Source organism: Labeo rohita, chromosome 16 (genome assembly GCF_022985175.1).
Source record: "Labeo rohita strain BAU-BD-2019 chromosome 16, IGBB_LRoh.1.0, whole genome shotgun sequence".
Lineage (NCBI taxonomy): Eukaryota > Metazoa > Chordata > Actinopteri > Cypriniformes > Cyprinidae > Labeo > Labeo rohita.
Genome location: NC_066884.1, coordinates 8036451 through 8057883, shown reverse-complemented (window position 1 = coordinate 8057883; position 21433 = coordinate 8036451). Strand labels below are relative to the sequence as shown.

Below are 21433 nucleotides of genomic sequence, written 5' to 3'. Positions count from 1 at the left end.
TTAAATTATAATTTGGCAGAATTCATATTAGATAATAGAATTTGGATACAAAACATTTTAAATCTATGCAAATTAAATTTATAATTTTACCAAAATTGAATGCATATTATGCAAGTGAAGTTAGAGCCAGTAATCATTTTGTAATATCCAATAGCACAGGACAGACAGATTATAAGAGATTCAGGGAAAATAGTGCCATCTAGTGGTAACAATGTGTGGTAACTGCTCCCTTCCAATGTGTTAAGTATCTATACATCACCACTTCCATCCACAATATTGTTCTATTTACTTCTCTTTTACCTTGATTTATATGTCTCTTGTGCTCAGATTGACTAAAGACATTCTCTACCATATGACCATCACCAACAGAAACCCTGAGATGATTGACTGAGCTCAAGGAAATGACTACAGGAACCCACTATTATGTTGAATGAACTTGAACACACAAATATACATTTTAAAATGTCTAGATATTAACAAACTACAATCCAATCACTGCTAATTGGACATTATTAATGTCTTTTTAGGAAAAAAAAAAAAAACAACACAATAGTGCAGTTGATTGCTATACGTCTATTCAAGCTTGTTTGCTACTCTATCAGACTTGTGATTTTAAACATAACATCTATTCTTTCTCCAAATATGACACAATGCAACAGGCAGCATTCTGTTATTCTTGAACTAATCACATTGACTTGACAAAGCCATTAGGCTTATATTGTTATGTTATTATTGTATTAAAACCAAATTTCTCTAAATAATTATTCTTTTATTTTATAATTATGCTTTTAAAAGATTTGCATTCCAGGTCATCTTAGATCGTAAAACGTCTTGTAGAACTTAATCAGAAGCATCAGGATCGTTTATTCACGCAGAAAACAGTAGCCACAAACACTATTCACAATATTTTTGCTCTCTGAATATGAGCTTGATCAAGTTAAATCCATCTATCACAGTGAACTCATTCAGTGAACTCATTTTTGACGAAATGTGTAGTTACTTCGTTTTGCCTCTGTATGGCAGTGTAAGCATGAAAAACATCACCTTTAAACGTGTGATTAAAACGATTATTACATGAACTGTCTGCCTCATCCACCCTCAACCCTTTATCTAATAACAGTGCAAGATCACATACAGACAGACTACCTCGACAGGTTAGGGATTGCACCGTTATACTTTATATGGGATAGTACTGCTCATTTACTCCAAGAAATCCACAACGTCAACACATTTCCCAAAGAAAATGTATTGGACGAGTTTTAGAGATACAGTTTAACACAATTATTCTTACAGAACATGCATTTTTCTTCTTAAAATTAAACCGTCAGTTCTCTACATCTAACAAAGACATTTCAGTTTGAAACAGAAATCACAAATTTGTACTCATCAGACACAAAGGACAGTTTTCTACTGATTTCAATGACCTATTAACTGAATTTGAACTGTTTTGCGTCACATGTATGTTTTTGTTTAGTTTTAGTTTTGTTAGTTGTCCTTGTACCCGTGTTTGACGTAGTTTCCTTTGCTCCTTAATTCACTAGCTTGCTTACTTCGTTTCTCATTGGCATTGCTGGGTAGTAACTAGTAAATTTTTCATAGTTTAATAATTCCCTAATTCTTCTTTTTTTTCTTTTGAAAATTTCCTTTTAAAAATATGTGTGTAATATCACCTGTTTATACGCGAGAGCATGTCAGGGGAGGCGCGCTTATTATTGATAACTAAATTGAATCAGTACATTATAACGAAAACAATGCCTTAAAAATAAAAAGCCAGTTCTTAAACCCGTGAACCGGTTAGTGGTGCAGACAGCACGCAATCGTTTTATGCATAGGTGTAGAGCTTTGTTTTATTTTGCTACTGAAATTCTTAACTAAATACTTAACTAAATACCTAACTAAAATACATTTTTAATATTTCTATGTTTCCTATATTTCTATATTTCATATAGGCTTTTATGACTAAACTTTAAGTGGGAGCAGTTAAGAAAAAAAAACACATTGCAGTCAGCTGAGATGATGACCCACCAGGCTGGAGGAGATGGTCATCTACACACTAAAGGCTGGAGGAGATGGTCGACTTCACAGGACGCCACTTGGTGCCACAAACTGAATGTAACTTGTGTGTACACAGAAGAAAACTGACTGCTTTTCATGTCAGACATAAGGGAAATTCTCACTTCATTTTAAATACTTCTGTTAACTTCATGCACCTCAGATTGGATCTGCCTGCACAAACACTGTTTTATACAGCTGTTACAGGCACAAAATGATCCTTCATTAGTTTGTGGGGTCCTTTGGACACAGTATAACAATGATTGACTGCTTTGAGATTTCAACAGAGAAACCATTCAGTGTAAAAGTGTGTGACAGAATGTGTTCTACCTACAAGCACTATTAAGTATTTGACAGATCACTTCTAAGAATCCATGTAGAAAGGGTCATCAGAAATGTTTGGTAGAAGCATCAAATCATCATCATCATCATATTATTATTATTATTATTATTATTAATTTATTCAACTTTGTTTGTAGTACTGTGTCCACTTGAGAAAACAGTATGTTGATGTTCATCATCATTTTGAAGCTGATTTTTAACACAGTGTTGCATTTATAATAAAGTATGTATAATGACATTTTCATGAATGTGTTTTTGATTGTCTCTTTATCAGTACTTGTTATCAGCTGAATGAAGTACGGAAAATGTTGAACAAACAGGGTAAAGTTTAATGGTATCGACTCACATGACGTAATTACAATTGTGCAAATCATGTGTACAAATCAATGGTAGAAAAAAACAGAACATATAATCAAGTCCAAGTAAATAATATACGTTTTTATACCGTAAACAAGAGGTTGAACACCGGCAGCACTCAACTTTTTGCAGTCAGGTAACGTTAATATGGATCAGTGTTAACTGTTAATGATAAATTATACACATTACGTTCCTAAAACTTATGCTGAGATTATCTCGGTCCGATATCTACTTGGTTTGCTTGTGTTTCTCCAGTATGATGATTTAAACGGTCTTTACTTTACGGCTCTGTATCCACAGCCTAACCGTGTGTGTGTTGGTTTGTTGAATTTCTGACTCTGATAAATTAATTTACCCAACAGTACCAGTACGAATATCAATATGATGTAATAGAAGAATAATGTACACGTATATCACGTATATGGCATATATTTAATATTTCTGAAATAATTAGTATTCTTCATATTTCTTAATAGACTGGGTATTTAAAATGTAATTATTACATAGGTCCCAATGAAAATGTACTCGCAAAGTAAGATCTGGGGGTCGAACATGAGGACACTTAAAGTGAATCACGCACATGACAGAATGGGAGGTTTCTACGAAAGGGATTTCTACGTTAACAAGCCTTAAATCGAGGCTTCATCTGGCATGCCCTTAAACGCAAGCTCTGATGTCTCAGTTCAAATGTCATTTCACTAGCTGACAGTCATTCAAGATTTAGCGATCCAAATTGGCTAATGATGTGGGAACACAAATTCGAAAAGCATATGTTATGAACGTAATGACATCTCTCATAAAGGTGTGCAGCTGTCATCAACCCCGACATTTAAGCGTTTCTTGTGCTTCAGGTCACAGCTCATTCCCTTTGAAATACTGGAAAAATATATAGTAAAAAGTGATATCTGTAATATTAAAAAGTATATGTAGTACATGTTGTAGTGAAGTGAATAATATAATAAAATAGCAAGTACACCAGTACAATAACGTGAGTAATATAATTTAGTTTAGTTTATTTGGGCAATGCACATTAATAAACATGACAGTAAATGTGCCAGAATGAGCCTAAAAGGTTATTTTTCATCTGTAGACCCTTGACAGAATGTTAAAAAGTCACCATAAAAACAAAAACAGAGCATTTTCCACACACATTCACATCTACAAAGAAAAGGGAGTAAAAAGTAAAATACTGGAACAAAAAGAATACAAATACAAATACAAGAATATACAATAAAAATTATAACTGAAATACAAAAATAAGTAGTTATCTAGACAAAATAAAATGTAAGGAAAAGGAGAGAGATGGCGATTGAAGAAAGCAACACTGCCAAGAGCAATTAATGCAATGAAGTCTACTGATGTTGACAGATTTATAAGAGCAAACATTATATGTATAATGCCATAATAAATAAATGAATAATAGCAAGCAGAATATGCAATATATAGAGAATAATACAGAATATGAAAAATAAATGAATAGTAAATTATAAAGTAAATTAAATTATAGTGAAAAGTACAGTTTAATAATAGTATTATTTGTGTAAAAATTACAATTGGTACTGACTTGAATAAGATATTTCACATAAAAGACAATTACATATGGTCCACAAGAGAAAAAAATAGTTTATAACAATCACCCTGTTCAAAAATTTACATACACTTGATTCTTAATACTGAGTTGTTACCTGAATGATCCACAGCTGTTTTTTTTTTTTGTTTTGTTTTGTTTTGTTTTATGATAGTTGTTCATGAGTCCCTTGTTTGTCTTGAACAGTTAAACTGCCCGCTGTTCTTCAGAAAAATCCTTCAGCTCCCACAAATTTTTTAGTTTTCCAGCATTTTTGTGAATTTGAACCCTTTCCAACAATGACTGTATGATTTTGAGATCCATCTGTTCACACTGAAGACAACTGAGGGACTCATATGCAACCATTACAGAAGATTTATACACTTACTGATGCTCCAGAAGAGAAAAAGATGCATTAAGAGCTGGGGGTGAAAACTTTTGAACAGAATAGCGATGTGTACATTTTTTTTTTATTTAGCACTGCCCTTCAGAAGCTACAGAAGATACTTGATTTTTTACCCAGAAGACAAGATCAGTTAAATTTACCCTAATCATCAAATTCCAAAACAAACTGTGCAGTTTTTTTAAAATGCAGTCTAAAGTATTGTGATTGACTGAATAATTTAAATATTTGACAAAAACGACAGAAACATTTACTAAGGTAATATTATTAAATAATATTGTTATAAAATTGTCCTTACAAAGGTAAAAAAAAATGCTCCTGGAAGTCTATTCCTCTAAATCCTATTGCTCACTGTACATATTGTGCTCGTAACACAATTTAGTTTATGATATAAACTACAATATAAGTTAAAACTTCATTAAAAAATTTAATGATTCCTTATAAAGTCTCAGCTTTCACAGCTGACTAGCGATATATTGCTAGCTATAAATAATCTGTTACTGGTGGTCAATTAAGTTGTCAACATAACGGTAAAAATGACCAAAAAACACATAGAAACAGATGTTCAGTCTTACCTATAAAATATAACACCCCGAGATCTGTTTTCATTCTTGTGCAATGGTTTGTAGATGCCCAAGCTGCAGGTATCTTTTCTCATGTACCAATATGAGAGTTACGGATAGTTGCCCGGAGCAATATGGCGGCGACATTGAGCGGCCAATGAGGCGTCCAGGTATTTATATATGCCTATGGTCAAAATCAGCTCTGCAGAAATCAGCCCATTCTGTTGCATGTTCCTTTAAATGTAAATGAGCTCTGCTCACCCCGCCCCTCTCTTCTGTGGAGTGACGAGCCATGCTCTGTTTTCTTTAGCTGCATTTAGCCGCCTTTAGCCGCTAAACTTGCTAACTAGCACGTTATTAGGAAAGGCGATCGATTCATAAAAAAACCCTTATACTCACTTTTGCTGTAAGTGAACCTGGATCACGAATGATTTGCACGAACATAGATGAATATATGTGAGGCGCATTCCCTTCACAAACAAATGTAATCCACTGCATCTTCAGCGGCTCAGATGTCGGGAGTAAATGACAACCACTATGTTCATTTTTACATCCAACAACATAACACCTCAATCACTTAGGAGCCATTTTTTTCTACGTCCCTGCTCCGGCATGGCAACAATGGCAGTCGAAATGTTACTGCTCATTCAGGGCGGGTCTAAGGTAAGATGCCAGTGTCAGTCAAACTATTGTGGGAGCGGCTTCTGTCTGTGTGACGTCACACAGACAAGAAGCTGAGAATGGCTTGATTTGAGAATGGCTTGATTTGAAAAAGGGGAAATTATTTTTACAGATTAATTAAAAACCACTGGGTGACTTTTTGTCATTATACTGCCAATACACATCAATGTTCAAACAGCATGTAAAAGTGAACTTTGTATCCGATGACCACGCTAAATGTTACAAATGCGATGAAGCACATTTATCTAAGATGACCTATTTAGATAAAACATCCAAGCCATGTATTTATAGCTGGCCCACTAATATTTTGGATGAACACTTTTTGCCCAGAGTGACCTTCATCTTGTATATGAGAAAAAAAAAAACATTTTGTAAATTGTAAAATACAGGTGAGTGCATTGCTTGTTTAAATGAATGTCGGTTATGTTTACATATGCATGCTATAATTTTAATTCCATAATTGTCTTAATTTCCTATTGAATTCAATTATAGGATAAGAAAGTACAAGTTTTGGCACAAATGTTAAAACAAACTTGCAAAGTCAATCCATTATAAAATCAGATTATGAACAAAACTGACAATGCTTACCAGATTTTTATAACCTTGCTTACACGTGTAGGATAATGGAAATGCACGTTTTACAAACTTTGGATTTTGGTGATGCCTTATTTTACAGACTCAACTGCAGCTAAAGGTACTGTTCAACATTACCCAGATATTTTTAATTATACATTAACACTCGGAGCAAGCTGTCATCCATTGATTTAAATGTTTTAAATTTTTGCATGTTACTTTCTAACATTTTTAAACAACTGTTAATTGTTGTTTCATGAATTTATTCCTAATTTGTTTACATTTTTCTGAAAATGCCTTATTCAGCTTATAACAGCAATATTTCATGGAAGATGGTTTTATATAACATTTCATTATTATATTTTAAAATACTCAGTATAGGGGAATATTGTCCCATGGACTTTGTCTTGAACAGGTTTTTCTCCTTGGCAATAATGGTGGATTGTTCTTTATTAAAGCTATAAACTTATTAACTTTATTGTCAAATATATAAATAAATAAAACAAACAAACCCTGTTAAATAATCACTGTCAAAAAACACAATATTGACAAATGTTCTTTTTATTTTGACTTATTCATATACTTTACATTTATATTCATTTATATTTACCAATTTCAGCCAGAAATCTTGCTTTATATGGCAAGGCCACACAATCAGACCTGGTCGGGAATCCTTGGTCAGCAGATGGCCATGCCAGCAATGCTATTGATGGAAATCGTGACCCATATTATGAACATGGATCATGTACTGCTACTGAATGGCAAACTGACCCATGGTGGAGGTTAGATTTACTAAACGAGTACGTAGTGACCTCCATAACTATCACCAACCGAAAAGAGTGCTGTCCTGAAAGACTTGATGGAGCCGAGATACACATTGGAAACTCTCTGCTGAACAACGGCAACAGCAACCCATTGTAAGAAAACTACAAATCTGTTTAAAAAGGCTCTCTTAAAGACCAATGTGATGAGATTAAATACACACAATCACATACTGTGCTGTGATTTCTGTACAGGGCTGGAAAGATTTCATCCATTCCAGGTGGGAGATCCCTCACTTTCAAATGGAAGAAAGGCATTTCAGGCCGTTACATCAATGTGGTCATACCTGGATCTAATCGCCTTCTTACCCTCTGTGAGGTTGAGGTTTACGGTTATCCAGCTCCTGATGGTGAGAATATGAACATTTATGATCAGGATTTGAACAGTGTGGCTCTGATAAAAGTAATTAATCAAAAAAGACAAAAAAATTCAAAAACAGCAGATTTTCAATAAAGCAACAATGTTGTTGTGCTATATTTCATTTGTAGACTATAAGACAAGTTCTTTGTTCAAAACTATGAATTCACTTGGATCTGTTGTTGTAGGTGAAAATGTGGCTTTAAAAGGGAAAGCTACACAGATTACCCTCTATGGAAACAATCTTGCATCCAATGCCATTGATGGGAACAAAGATGGTGATTGCAAACATGGATCCTGTTCCCACACGGAAAAATCTCTCAATCCCTGGTGGAGACTGGACCTACTGAAAAGGCACAAAGTGTTTTCAGTGGTAATAACAAACAGAGCAGGTAGTGTTTTTCAAAGATTGAATGGGGCAGAAATTAGAATTGGAAACAGTCTGGACAACAATGGCAATAACAATCCCAGGTAAATGAATTATTTTTTTTTCTTTAAATTAGGGCTGTCAACGATTAATTGCGATTAATCGCATACAAAATAAAAGTTTGAGTTTGCCTAATATATGTGTGTATAATGTGTATAATTATTATGTATATATAAATACAAACACATTCATGTATATATTTAACAAATATTTACAAGCATATGTATTTATTATAATTTTTATATAATTTATATTATATATAAATAAAATCATTTTGTATATTAATAACATATTTCTCATATATATACACATTAATTTGTGTGTATTTATATATACATAATAATTGCACACAGTACACACACATATTAGGCAAACTTCAACTTTTAATTTGTATGCAATTAATCGCGATTAATCGTTGACAGTCCTACTTTAAATACATTGAATTTTTTCTGCAGTATGAGAATCACAGTGCTAAAAGAGTAACATAACTTAGTTACAAATGGGTACAGTATTGTTTATTGTTTTTAAATTGTTTATCTCATCTACTTGCAGTGTAGCTGCTGGGTTTTGCTTTGGATATGGATGGTAGTTCAGAATTTGATCAGATGCTTAACTCACTCTTTCTTCAGGTGTGCTGTGATCTCTTCCATTCCTGCTGGTTTTTCTACCACCTTTGAATGTGATGGGATGGAAGGACATTACATTAATGTTGTTATTCCAGGACGGGAAGAATATCTTACATTCTCTGAGGTTGAAGTTTTTGGATCACCACTGGATTGAAAAGCACTTAAAAAATAATTAACCTGTAATAATTTTCATGCTCCACATGAAGTAACTGAATTAAATAACAGGATCGACATGGAAAAAAGTACATATTGGATTCTGTAGGGCTTTTTCTTTTAAACCTACAGCAACTCACTCTAGGCTAATATGTTGAATGTACATAAAACATATAACATATGTACACATATAAATTTAAAAATGTCTAGCTGTTAACAAACTACATTCCAATCACTGTTAATTGGACATTATTCATGCCTTTTTGAGAAAAAGAAAAAAAAAAACCAATAATGCAGCAAAACGTCATATGATTACTAAACATATACGTCTATTCAAGCTTGTTTGCTATTCCATCAGACTTGTGTTTTTAAGCATATCATCTTTTATCATTTTTTTCCAAATATGACACAATGCAACAGGGAGCATTCTGTTATTCCTGAGCTAATGATATTGATAGAGCCATTATAGGGTTGTGTTATTTTATTTTTAAACTAAATTATGCTTTTATGTTATGATTATGCTTTTAAAAGATTCCCAGCATTCCAGGTCATCGAAGATTGTAAAATGTCTTGTAGAACTTAATCAGAACGCATCAGGATTGTTTATTCACACAGTAAACAGTAACCACAAACACTACTCACAATATTTTAGCTCTTTAAATATGAGCTTGATCTAGTCAAATCCATCTATCACAAGTCATTTTACTGTATGTTCTGTGATAATAAGATATTTTCAGTAAAAAAGTACACTCATTTTGGACGATAGGTGTAGTTACTTCGTTTAACATGTAATTAGTTTTTTTCAATTGCTAACAAGCATTTACCAATACTTAAAGTACCTTTTCTAAACTCTTAACACAGCAACACACCATCACACAGATAGCCAAATAATTCATTTTGTGGCCAAAACCATATTTTGTTAAATACAAACTCTACGTTTCAAAGTGCTGAATACCCTTTTCTACACATACTAACTCTTTCAAAACACAGCAAACCCAATTCAAAATTGAGTCATTCAGTCAAAACATTAGCACTAGTTTCTATACAACAGAAACATATCGTCAATCATAGCACAGTGACTGTAAAAATACTAACAGTTGATGGCTTTACAAAAACTGCATTGCTTGCATGTTTCAGTTCTACCTGCATATAATAGACAATATACAAATTCATATTTTCCTGTAATTTAGCCTTCAGTTTACCTTCAACTGAAACCCATTTAACATTTTTAAGCGTTGAATGTGTTGGTTCTTGGCAACATACTACTGAATGAGTCATTACTTTATAGAATGTACAAGAGAAAAAAATAGGGTCCCCTATGCATAAATTTAACTGGAACCTTGACTGCAATTGCTTTTCCAGTGGGTGGAGGTTTCATTTGGATGGTGCCTCCATGATGCCAGTGATAAAAAAAAAAATCCAACATAGATGGCCTTTGGTTACTATGCAAACTTGTTTCTGCCAAATAAATAAATAAAATAAAAACAGTAATCTTTTGATCTCACAGTTCAGACTTCTACTGGAATTGTGAGTTTACATCTTGCAATTCAGACTTTATCAGAATTGTGGGATACTGTATATTCACAATTGCAAAAAAAAAAAAAAAAAAAAAAAAAAAAAAAAAAAAAAATAATAATAATAATAAAAAAATCAGAATTGTGAGATACAAAAGTCAAATTACCCTTTACCCTTTATATCCCATGGCATAAATAAGCTTTCATAGGTTTCACATGTGGAAAGGGGAAAAAAACAAAAACAAAACAAAACAAATGAACATAAAAATGCACAGTCCAACACATTCTTACTCCTCTCCCTAACCTCTTCTCACATTTTTCTGAACCAACTACTCCTCTCCCTCTGCCAGGCATTATTTTTTTCTCTCTCTTAGATTTTTTGTGTTGTTCTGCATCCACAAAACCAAATCGAAGAGGTCTTTTTTACTCTATGTTGTTGATGTAATGGAACGAGCTTCAACACCTGATTATTCCTCAAACTGAGAATGGAATCAGCTTTTATAAATATTTCAGTGATCTTGTTACTTAAAAGTGCTTATACAGTATTATATATAGAAAGAATTTTTTCAATACTTTTGAGCTGTTGTTGCAGAAGTAGAAGCTTTATACTGTATTTAAGGTTTGGAACATTAGGTCTTCATTTCTGGCATGCTGTGCATTTGTAAATAAGCATTGATTTTGGTTTTGGGTAAGCTTGTATGAAAAGAAAATGTATGCATTTTAGAAACATGATAATTGATTGCATATTGTGTGAAAACAACACAAATTGTGTTAACGGTAGTCACAACACCATTGTGCTTTTATCAGTGCATCTGATTGTGCTGTTATCAGTTCCCCCTCAGTCGTACACTACAACGTTACGTCAATACTGATGTATTTGGGGTCTCATTTGGGAGCCCAATCACCTCTGAGCTTAAGAAAACAGGCCAATGAACATTGGCGAGTGGAATTTGCATGCCAAGCCACTCCCCCGTACACACGGGTATATAAGATGGCGGTGTGCGTCCACTCCTTCAGATTTTTGCTTCGGAGCTGATCGCTTTGTGAGCTGCTTCTACAAAGAAAAAGGAAAACTTTAATCGCTGCAGAAGTTTCTCGGCTTTGTGGAACATCCCTCCTTTGCATTTCAGTGGAGAGATCGCCCTGCTGTGCTAATAATGCTAAAAGTGCTGCGGTCCTCCCCTGGGCAATCCAGCCTAAACGAGCAATTTTCCTACAGCATACACGATCATTGAGAGTGTCTTTTTCAAGACGCGTTCTGATCGTGTGCTTTTAGGGAGTGATAGTTTACTTATTTCCTCATGACGGTCACCATCGCTGTCTCACAGGTCTGGGATGTAAACAAATGCATGCTGAGATGGCCTTTGTGGATGGGTTATGCCCGCGCTGCGTGGGCATGCCCATTATTACGCTCGGTCACAGCTTACATTTAATATGTAAGCCGCCTTTGTGTTCTACCCTTTCCAGTTTCGTGGGTTGTTAGACTCCCGAGGCTGAATTGGCTGGAAGCATGGGAGACCTGAGGATAGTCTGGATTGCTCCACCGGGTCAGTCCCCACGGAGGTCCGGCTCCTCTCAGCGTACTACTGTCGAGTTTCTGAATGCTGATGTACGGTTCGTCCTAGCATGAGCCTTACGTCTCGTTTAGTGCTCATGAGGAAGTTAAGATGTCTATCGCCGCATCAGTGGAGGGGCTATCGTCTTCTGACGCCGAAGATTCTGCTGAGCAGCTCCCTGTTGTGGTAGCTGCACAGTCGGAGTCTGAGGCTAAGTTGACGGCCATGTTCCTCCGGGCAGCCTCGACTGCCTGGCTGGAGGTTGGGTTCCCCACCTTCCCCTGGCCGTTCGCGGTCTGACGATTGGTTTCCAGCGTTGGACGCGGATGTGGCTGTCCGTGCTTCCCGCCTTAGCCTGTAAGTGTCTGCCAGCCCTGGCTGTAAAGCGGGGCTCACAGTGCTTCAGGCCATGCCACCTCCGCCCTGCATGCTATGGCCCTCCTGCATTATTTCAGGCCATAATTCTAACGTGCACGAGGGTAGTTCTGACTCGAGGTTGATGCAGGACCTGCGTACGGTGACTGAAAAGTCTCGGTGCAGTCCCTCGGTCAGATGATGTCCATTTTTGTGGCCCAAAAGTGCTATTCTGGCTGAACCTAGTGGAAATGTGTTACACCAACAAAGCTCGCTTTCTTGGTGTTCTGTCTCTCAGGCCAGCCTCTTCAGCGACACTGTCCAGGACTATCCCAGTGGTCTTGAGCAGTTCACACGCAGAAAAGAGTGCCCGTGGAAGGGCCGCGTTTCCTCTGCCTGTCGCCTGCCATTGGGTTGCTTTGCATGAAAGCGGAGCTTCCTGAAAGCAGACTACCCGAGGACCTGAGCTGGGGTTGCAGGACGCATCGCTTCCTCGCATTCTAGTAGCGACTACGCGGGATCGTGTATCAAAGGTAAGCGCTGCCTCAGCAGCCTGGCACTACTTCGGGATGCTTGCTTCCTGGGTTGAGCCTTACAAAAAAAAAAAAAAAATGTTTTTAATTTTCAGCACCAGGGTTGGGCTACAGTCGACTCAGCGAAGCTCAGGTAAACCTGTCTTGCTTCCTTCGAGTCCTCCCTCTGCCAGCTTCTTCCTGTCTGAGTGGAAATGGCAGGGACCTGGGGTCTCCTCAAGTACACCTTCCCCAGTGAGTCTCCTTGCACAAACCTGTGCGAGATCGGGGAGAAGGAGGAGCAGGTTCTGCTTGTGCGTCTTACTGACCCACCCCGAACCTGGTATGCTGACACTTCGGCTCCTCGTAACAATCCTCCCTAGCTGACACAATCTGGCACCCGCATCCCGATCTATGGATCTGCATGTCTAGCTCCTGGATGGGATGCGGTTGACCTCGCTGGCCTTTTCAATAGGCCGTGGTAAACTTTACCACTCAGGCTCGAGACCCCTCTATAAGGCTGCCCTATGCTCTGAGGTGAGGTTGTTTCGTTGTATGGTGTTCCTCTCACCAAAAGGACCCCCTCAGGTGCTCGGTCAGAGTTGCGCTTTCCTTTCTGCAGGAGAAGTTGGAGCAAAGGATGTTCCATCCACTTTGAATGTGTTTGTTACGGCTATCACAGTAAAAAAAAAAAAAAAAAAAAAAAAAAAAATGCTGTGCATGGTCGTCCCTAGGGAAGCATCACCTGTCTGTCAGGTTCCTGAAGGGTGCAGGAGGATAAGTCCTCCTAGGCCGCACCTCATCCCATCTTGAGGATCTCCCCGTCGCCCCTCTAGGCCAACGCGGAGCTCCCCTTAAGCCCCTTAAGATTCAGTCGAGCTAAAATCCTGGTCATTCTGACCTTGCTCCTGATCACGCTCGCTTCTATCAAGAGGGTATGGACCTGCACGCATTCTCAACCAATGTATCGTGCCTTGAATTTTGTGCCGGCTATTCTCACATGACCTTGAGATCCCGGCCCGGTTATGTGTCCAAGGTTCTCACCTGAACTCGGCTCTCACCTCCGAGTTCGGTTAAGGAACCTGCAAGCACTGCCCTGAAGGAGGCAGACCTGGCCTTAACTTTGCTTTGCCCCGTTTGTGCCATGCACGTTTACGAGGACCGCACCGGAACTTAGATGCTCCGAGCAGCTCTTGTTTGCTTATGGGTCAGCAGATGGGGAATGCTGCCCTTGAGCAGAGGTTGGCCCATTGGGTGGTAGGTGCCTCACCTCGGCTTCTTAGTGCCAAGGTGAGCTGTGTCCCCTAAGAGTCGAGTCCACTCTACAAAGAGTTACTCCTCCTAGGTGTGGTGCACAGCGCCTCTCTAGCAGACATATTAGAAGCTGCAGGCCAGGCAACACCCATCACCTGCGCAGGATTCTTTTTCCTGCGCTGAGCCGTTCCTCCCGTGTGTTGTGCGACTTCAGATAATTTGCAGGAGGATGGCTCGGTGTCAGCTTGCTGCGCCATTCCTTACGGATCCGTGCGCTTTCTCCCAGTTGTTCCCTTCAGGGAACTCTGGGTCCTCCATTGCCCCGCAGTCTGGATTAGGACGGAGTAGTCCATGATTGTGCTCTGACAGGGGGTCTCCTTCGCCCCCTGGAGGTTGTGGCATAATATCTCAGTATTTTTTCTCCACGGTTTATCCCACCGTGTTTCCCCTAGTATCTTAACAGATATTTATTTTACCCAGTTCCCACATGGCTTAAAATTTGTCATTGTGCTCCGCCCCCCCCAACGGTTGCTTCAGATACCTGGCACCACCGGTGGGCCATTATCTGGCTTACAGGGCGTTGGGAAGGTTACGTGTTGAGCTTCATTTGTCCTTCCATGCTTGCCTGCCAGCATCTGTTTCTCAACGATGTAACTCGGTTCAGGATTGTGGCGTTTTCCAGAGGAGACCCCAAATACATCAGTATTGATGTAATGTTGTAGTGTACGACTGAGGGGGAATGTCTAGGTTACATCTGTAACCCTCGTTCCCTGAAGGAGGGAACGGAGATGTTATGTCCTCCTGCCACAATCCTGAACTGCGCTGAATGCCGGGTTGCGTCTCGGCTTCTCAGCATAAACCTGAATGAGTGGATGCACGCCGCCATCTTATATACCCGTGTGTACGGGGGAGTGGCTTGGCATGCAAATTCCACTCGCCAATGCTCATTGGCCTGTTTTCTTAAGCTCAGAGGTGATTGGGCTCCCAAGTGAGACCCCAGATACGTCAGTATTGACGTAACGTCTCCATTCCTTCCTTCAGGGAACAAGGGTTACATATGTAACCTAGACGTTTTGAAAGCAGTTTGTTAGCATTTGAAAAATGTGCTGAAAATGCATAGTGTTTTTCAGGTTGTGAGTATAATTGACAAAATTCTTTGTGGATTTTAAAAAATGTAGTCATTGCATGCATTTTGTCTGAAAGAAATGAAAAATGATTCACAGTTTGGTCTGCATACACTGTAAAAAATAAAAAACACAATTTGTCAGCTTAAAATAATTTGTTACCTTGCTGCCTTAAAATTTTAAGTTCAGTCAACTAAAATAAGTTTAGTCAATTTGAAATGTTAAGTTGTACTAAGTAACAACTTAGATATGTGTGTTTGCTAAACTTAACAGATGGGTAAGTAATCCAGCTGCCTCAATTTTAAGTTGATTCAACTCAAATATCTAAGTTGTCACTTAGTATAATTTAACATTTCAAGTTGAATAAACTTTTTTTGAGTTGACCGAATTTAAAAATTGTAAGGCAGCCAAATTATTTTAAGTTGACTCAACAAATTGTTTTTTACAGTGTAGACTTCTGTATCACTGAATGTGTGAACAGTTTTGAAAATGTGGCTTCAGTATTGAACAATGCTTGTTAGCATCACAGGTATAAACTTGTAAAGAGCCACATACTCTGTTACTTAGTTTATTAAACAATGTCATTAATTCTTTGCTATTATTATAGTATACTTGACAAAATATGTTTCCATGTGCATGATGTCATAGCTTAACACTTAATTACCTATTAATTGAATTTAGTTCATCCAATTAGATCCAATTCTGTTAAAGTTGGACAACAACTATAAAGGCACATTTTCCCAAAAGGACTGTATCTTGAACTGTTTTGCGTCACATGTCATTTTTGTTTGGTTTTGGTTTTGTTAGTTGTACTTGTACAACACTACAGGACAACAAGCACAATTATCAAGTTACATCAAACTCAACAAACAAACCCTGGTGAAGCACATTTATCTAAGATGACCTATTTAGATAAAACATCCAAGCCATGTACATATAGCTGGCCCACTGATATTTATGATGAACACTTTTTTCCCAGAGTGACCTTCATGTTGTCTATGAGAAAAAAACCCTAATAATTTTTTTCAAAAATAAAATACAGGTGAGTGAGTTGCTTGTTTAAATGAATGTCGGTTATGTTTACATGTGCATGCTATCATTTTAATTCCATTCTTGTCTTAATTTCCTACTGAAATCAATTACAGGATAAGAAAGTATGTTTTCTGATAAATATTAAAACAAACACGCAAAGTCAATCCATTATAAAATCTGATTATGAATAGAATTAACAATGCTTACCAGATTTTTATAACCTTGCTTATTTTACTTCTCACATGTAGCACAATGGAAATGCACATGTTTTTCCTACTTTGGATTTTTTTGATGCCTTATTTTACAGACTCAACTGCAGCTAAAGGTACAGTTCAAAATTACCCAAATATTTTTAATTATACATTAACACTTAAAATACATTTTACTGCAAATCACATTTTTATCAGTGCAAGTTGTCACACTTTGTTTTACATTTTCACATGCTACTTTCTAACATTTTTAAACAATTCTTCATTGTTAATTGTTGTTTTATAAATTTATTCATAATTTGTTTACATTTTTCTGAAAATGCCTTATTCATATTATAACAGTAATATTTAGTGGAAGATGGTTTTATATAACGTTTCATTATTATTTTTTAAATACTCAGTATAGGGGAATATTGTCTTGAGCAGGTTTTTCTCTTTGGCAATAATGGTGGATTGTTGTTATTTGTAGCTATAAACTATAAACTGTCAAATATATTAATAGACAAACAAACCCTGTTAAATAATCACTGTCAAAAATGCTATATAATATTGACAAATGCCTTTTTTATTTTGACTCATTTATATACTTTCTTTATTATATAATATACTTGTTTTTATACATATATTTATCAATTTCAGCCAGAAATCTTGCTTTATATGGCAAGGCCACACAATCAGACCTGGTCGGGAATCCTTGGTCAGCAGATGGCCATGCCAGCAATGCTATTGATGGAAATCGTGACCCATATTATGAACATGGATCATGTACTGCTACTGAATGGCAAACTGACCCATGGTGGAGGTTAGATTTACTAAACGAGTACATAGTGACCTCCATAACTATCACCAACCGAAAAGAGTGCTGTCCTGAAAGACTTGATGGAGCCGAGATACACATTGGAAACTCTCTGCTGAACAACGGCAACAGCAACCCATTGTAAGAAAACTACAAATCTGTTTAAAAAGGCTCTCTTAAAGACCAATGTGATGAGATTAAATACACACAATCACATACTGTGCTGTGATTTCTGTACAGGGCTGGAAAGATTTCATCCATTCCAGGTGGGAGATCCCTCACTTTCAAATGGAAGAAAGGCATTTCAGGCCGTTACATCAATGTGGTCATACCTGGATCTAATCGCCTTCTTACCCTCTGTGAGGTTGAGGTTTACGGTTATCCAGCTCCTGATGGTGAGAATTTATGATCAGGATATGAACAGTGTAGCTCTGATAATAGTTAATTTTAACTTTAGATTGAACAATGTTGTGGTCCAATATTGAATTTCTAGACTGTACGTTCTTTATTCAAAAGCTATGAATTCACTTGGATCTGTTGTTGTAGGTGAAAATGTGGCTTTAAAAGGGAAAGCTACACAGATTTCCCTCTATGGAAACGGCTTTGCATTCAGTGCCATTGATGGAAACAAAGATAGTGTTTACACTCATGGATCATGTACCCACACCGAAAAAGCTCTCAATGCCTGGTGGAGACTAGACCTACTGAAAAGGCACAAAGTGTTTTCAGTGGTAATAACAAACACACTGGACAATATTCCTGAAAGACTGAATGGGGCAGAAATCAGAATTGGAAACAGTCTGGACAACAACGGCAATGACAATCCCAGGTAAATAAATTCAGCTCTAAATCTCTTTATTTTTCTTTAAAAACATTTAGAAATTACTGCAGTATGAGAATTAGTACAACGCTAAAAAAGTAACATGTAACGTTGGTTGATGGTTACAAATAGGTACAATATTGTGTTATTGTTTTTAATCTCATCACTTGTATTTAATTACGTTAACTTTCTTTTACATTTCTTAAGATGCCTAACTCTCCTTTTCTTCAGGTGTGCTGTGATCTCTTCCATTCCTCCTGGTGTTTCCACCACCTTTGAATGTGATGGGATGGAAGGACGTTACGTTAATGTTGTTATTCCAGGACGGGAAGAATATCTTACACTGTGTGAGGTCGAAGTGTACGGATCAGCACTAGACTGAGAAGCACTAATAAACCTATTAGTGTAAACTAATGCTTCACCCAAAAATATAAAAATATACTTCTTAAGTAATCCAAACATCCAGTCCACCAGCTAACATCTTGTGACGTAAAAAGCTGCATTTTTGTAACATACAAAGGATGGATACAGTTATTCGCATTCGGAGTGTAATCTATTTTTCCTCTCAAACCTATATACAAATCATAATATTTACATTAAAATATGATTTGGCAGAACTCGTACTCCTGTTAATACAAAACATTTTTAAATTAATGCAAATTAAAATTGTAATCTAAACAAAATTTAATGCACATTATGCAAGTGAAGTTAGAGCCAGTAATCACTGGATTTCTAATAGCGCAAAACAGACAGATTATTACAGATTCAAAGGAAATAGTGCTATCTAGTGGTAACACTGTGTGGTAACGGTTACCTTGACTTCCTCTAGTCTTCTACATGAATATTGCATATTCAAGGTTTTAATAATAATAATAATTTAAGGTTTCTATACATCACGACATCCTCCCACAATAAACTATTTACTCAGACTGGCAAAGATATACTCTACCATATAATGACCATCACCAACAGAAACCCTGAGATGATTGATTGAGCTCAAGAAAATGACTACAGCAACCCACTGTAGGCAAATATGTTGAATGAATGAACATAAAACATAACATATACACACACATAAATTCAAAAAGATCTAGCTGTTAAGAAACTACATTCCTATCACTGTTTGAGAAAAAACAACAACACAATAATACAGCAAAACGTCCTATGATTAGTAAACATTAAAGTCTATTCAAGCTTGTATGCTGTTCCATCAGACTTGTGTTTTCAAGCATATCATCTTTTATCCTTTTCTAAAATATGACACATGGCATCGGGCAGCATTCTGTTATTCTTGAGCTAATCTTATTGAATTGCAGAGCCATTATAGTGTTCTGATATTATTTTATTTAAACTAAATTTCTCAGAATAATTATGCTTTTATTTTATGATTATGCTTTAAAACGATTCCCAGCATTCCAGATCATCGAAGATCGTAAAATGTCTTGTACTTAATCAGAACGCATCAGGATTGTTTATTCACACAGTAGACAGCAACCACAAACACTTATTTCTGCAACTGCTCTCTTAATACGAACACAATGAAGTCAAACCCATCGATCACAGACCGTATTTTATAAAAGACCCGATTTTCAGCCGTTCAGTCGCTTTTGACAAAATGTGTAATTACTTGGTTTTGCCTATGTATGGCAGTGTAGGCATAAAATACATCACCATTAACCCTCTGGGGTTCTTCGGTCACTTCTGACCGGAATTTTTTAAATAAAAAAAAATTTAAAATCGTAGCTTCATCGGAATGGTACGAAACTTTTATGGTACTTGGTATATGAACACACAAAAAAATTGGGGACAGGATTTGAAAAGTCTAAGTGGTCATAAAAAAATAGCCACACTCAGGGCCTTCGGGTCAAAATGACCGGCCATAGGAAATGAATGGGAAATTGGCAAAAATATGAAAAGAGTTTTTTTGTGCATACAATCTACAAATCAGCCACAATCCAGAAAAAAAGCACACAACAGTGAAGGGGTGACTCTCTAAAACATCAGTAGTGCAAAACACTACAATACACTCACACACACACACACACACACACACACACACACACACAAATGAACGTGTGTCATTTCAAAAGCTAATTTTGGGAAATGTATGAAATAGAAGCAATCAATGTAAGAAATAAAGTGCACAGCAATGAAAGCATGTAAGCCATCAAGGTTGCAAAATAGACACACACACACACACACACACACACACACATATAGGGAAATATGAGACTGGTGAGACTGTAACAGAGAAATGTGAGAATATGTGAAACAAAATCAATGAATCAAATAAAAGGGAGACATTGGATCCAAAATGCAAAAGTCACACACCATGTCTCTCTCTTGAACACACACACACACACACAGGGAAATATGAGACTGTAACAGAAGAGTTATTGTTCATTGAATTTTACAAAAAATAATTTTAATGAAATGTTCAAAATAAAAAAATTGTTATGACTGAAAGAATTGCATTTTTATTAAGTTAGAATTAAAACAATGGGTAACAAAATGCTTTCCACTGGTTCTCTTTCTAATGCAATGTTCAGGTTTGACTGTATTATAAAGTAAAACTGGCGCTTCAAATTACCAGTTAAACCAATCAAACAAACAAAAAACTTGGCAAATAATAAAAAAAATAGTCTTTGATAATCTCATATGATATATTAAAATCCACAACCTGAAAAGGCAAAGGCAAATATGTGCAAAAACAACTAGAATTCACAAGCCCTTCTACAGAGAGCAGTACATTCATCTAGTGGTTAAAATATGATATTGCTTGATAATTATGCTCACTACACCACCAGATGGCACCAATCCGACTTCAAAAAATTGTTTTCTATAGGCCAGGTCTCTACTTTAAACTGAAATACAGCATTAATTAAAAAAATAATAAAAATTATATATATATAAAAATGTTCTATTATATTCAAAGGGAAAAAATAGATCATAATTATTGCATAAATATTAATTATTATCATAAAATTCTCTCAAAACACCACAGAAAAAAAGAAAAAAATATTATTGAACAAAAATACATTTGATTGATTTTACTGAAAAAAAAAAAATAATGATTTCAGGGGTCCAGTCACTTTTGACCATGAAGGTCCTGAGTGTGACTGGAAAACGAAGAACCCCAGAGGGTTAAATGTGCCTCTACCTCTCAACTGTGACTTCTGTTTCTATTGACACTACAAGGTCACCTACAGACAAGGGGGTGAGTAAATTATCTGTAAATTGTTGTTCTGGGAGTAAACTTCGCCTTTAAGAGGGTAAGTAGTGGCCTACCTTTGATTAACTGATCATCAACAACTGTGCGCACCTCTATAACAGCACAAG

General features: G+C 36.6%; 1 protein-coding gene across 5 annotated transcripts; it reads left to right on the top strand.

Annotated features, from left to right (window-relative positions):
• Nucleotides 1-5148: 5148 nt before the first annotated feature.
• Nucleotides 5149-20162, top strand: LOC127179032 (fucolectin-6-like). 5 transcript variants are annotated; one of them, XM_051132278.1, is made up of 6 exons: nucleotides 5149-6354; nucleotides 6585-6659; nucleotides 7158-7455; nucleotides 7555-7709; nucleotides 7906-8188; nucleotides 8774-16279. In XM_051132278.1, the coding sequence occupies exons 2-6, from the start codon at nucleotides 6626-6628 to the stop codon at nucleotides 8922-8924; spliced, it is 921 nt and encodes a 306-aa protein (XP_050988235.1). In that variant the 5' UTR covers nucleotides 5149-6354; nucleotides 6585-6625; the 3' UTR covers nucleotides 8925-16279. The 5 variants fall into 5 exon arrangements, with proteins under 5 accessions (XP_050988235.1, XP_050988236.1, XP_050988238.1 ...); XM_051132279.1 differs by lacking the exons at nucleotides 7906-8188; nucleotides 8774-16279 and adding exons at nucleotides 17821-18103; nucleotides 18326-20162 and having other exon boundaries at nucleotides 6251-6354; XM_051132281.1 differs by lacking the exons at nucleotides 7555-7709; nucleotides 7906-8188; nucleotides 8774-16279 and adding exons at nucleotides 17515-17669; nucleotides 17821-18103; nucleotides 18326-20162 and having other exon boundaries at nucleotides 6252-6354.
• Nucleotides 20163-21433: the final 1271 nt, after the last annotated feature.

Excerpts from the sequence above, each read along its gene's own strand:
- LOC127179032 (XM_051132277.1), top strand. The coding sequence starts at position 16,522 with ATGGAAATGCACATGTTTTTCCTACTTTGGATTTTTTTGATGCCTTAT. Across the intron at positions 16,595-17,117 it reads AGACTCAACTGCAGCTAAAG|CCAGAAATCTTGCTTTATAT; the intron begins GTACAGTTCAAA and ends TATCAATTTCAG. Across the intron at positions 17,416-17,514 it reads AACGGCAACAGCAACCCATT|GGCTGGAAAGATTTCATCCA; the intron begins GTAAGAAAACTA and ends ATTTCTGTACAG.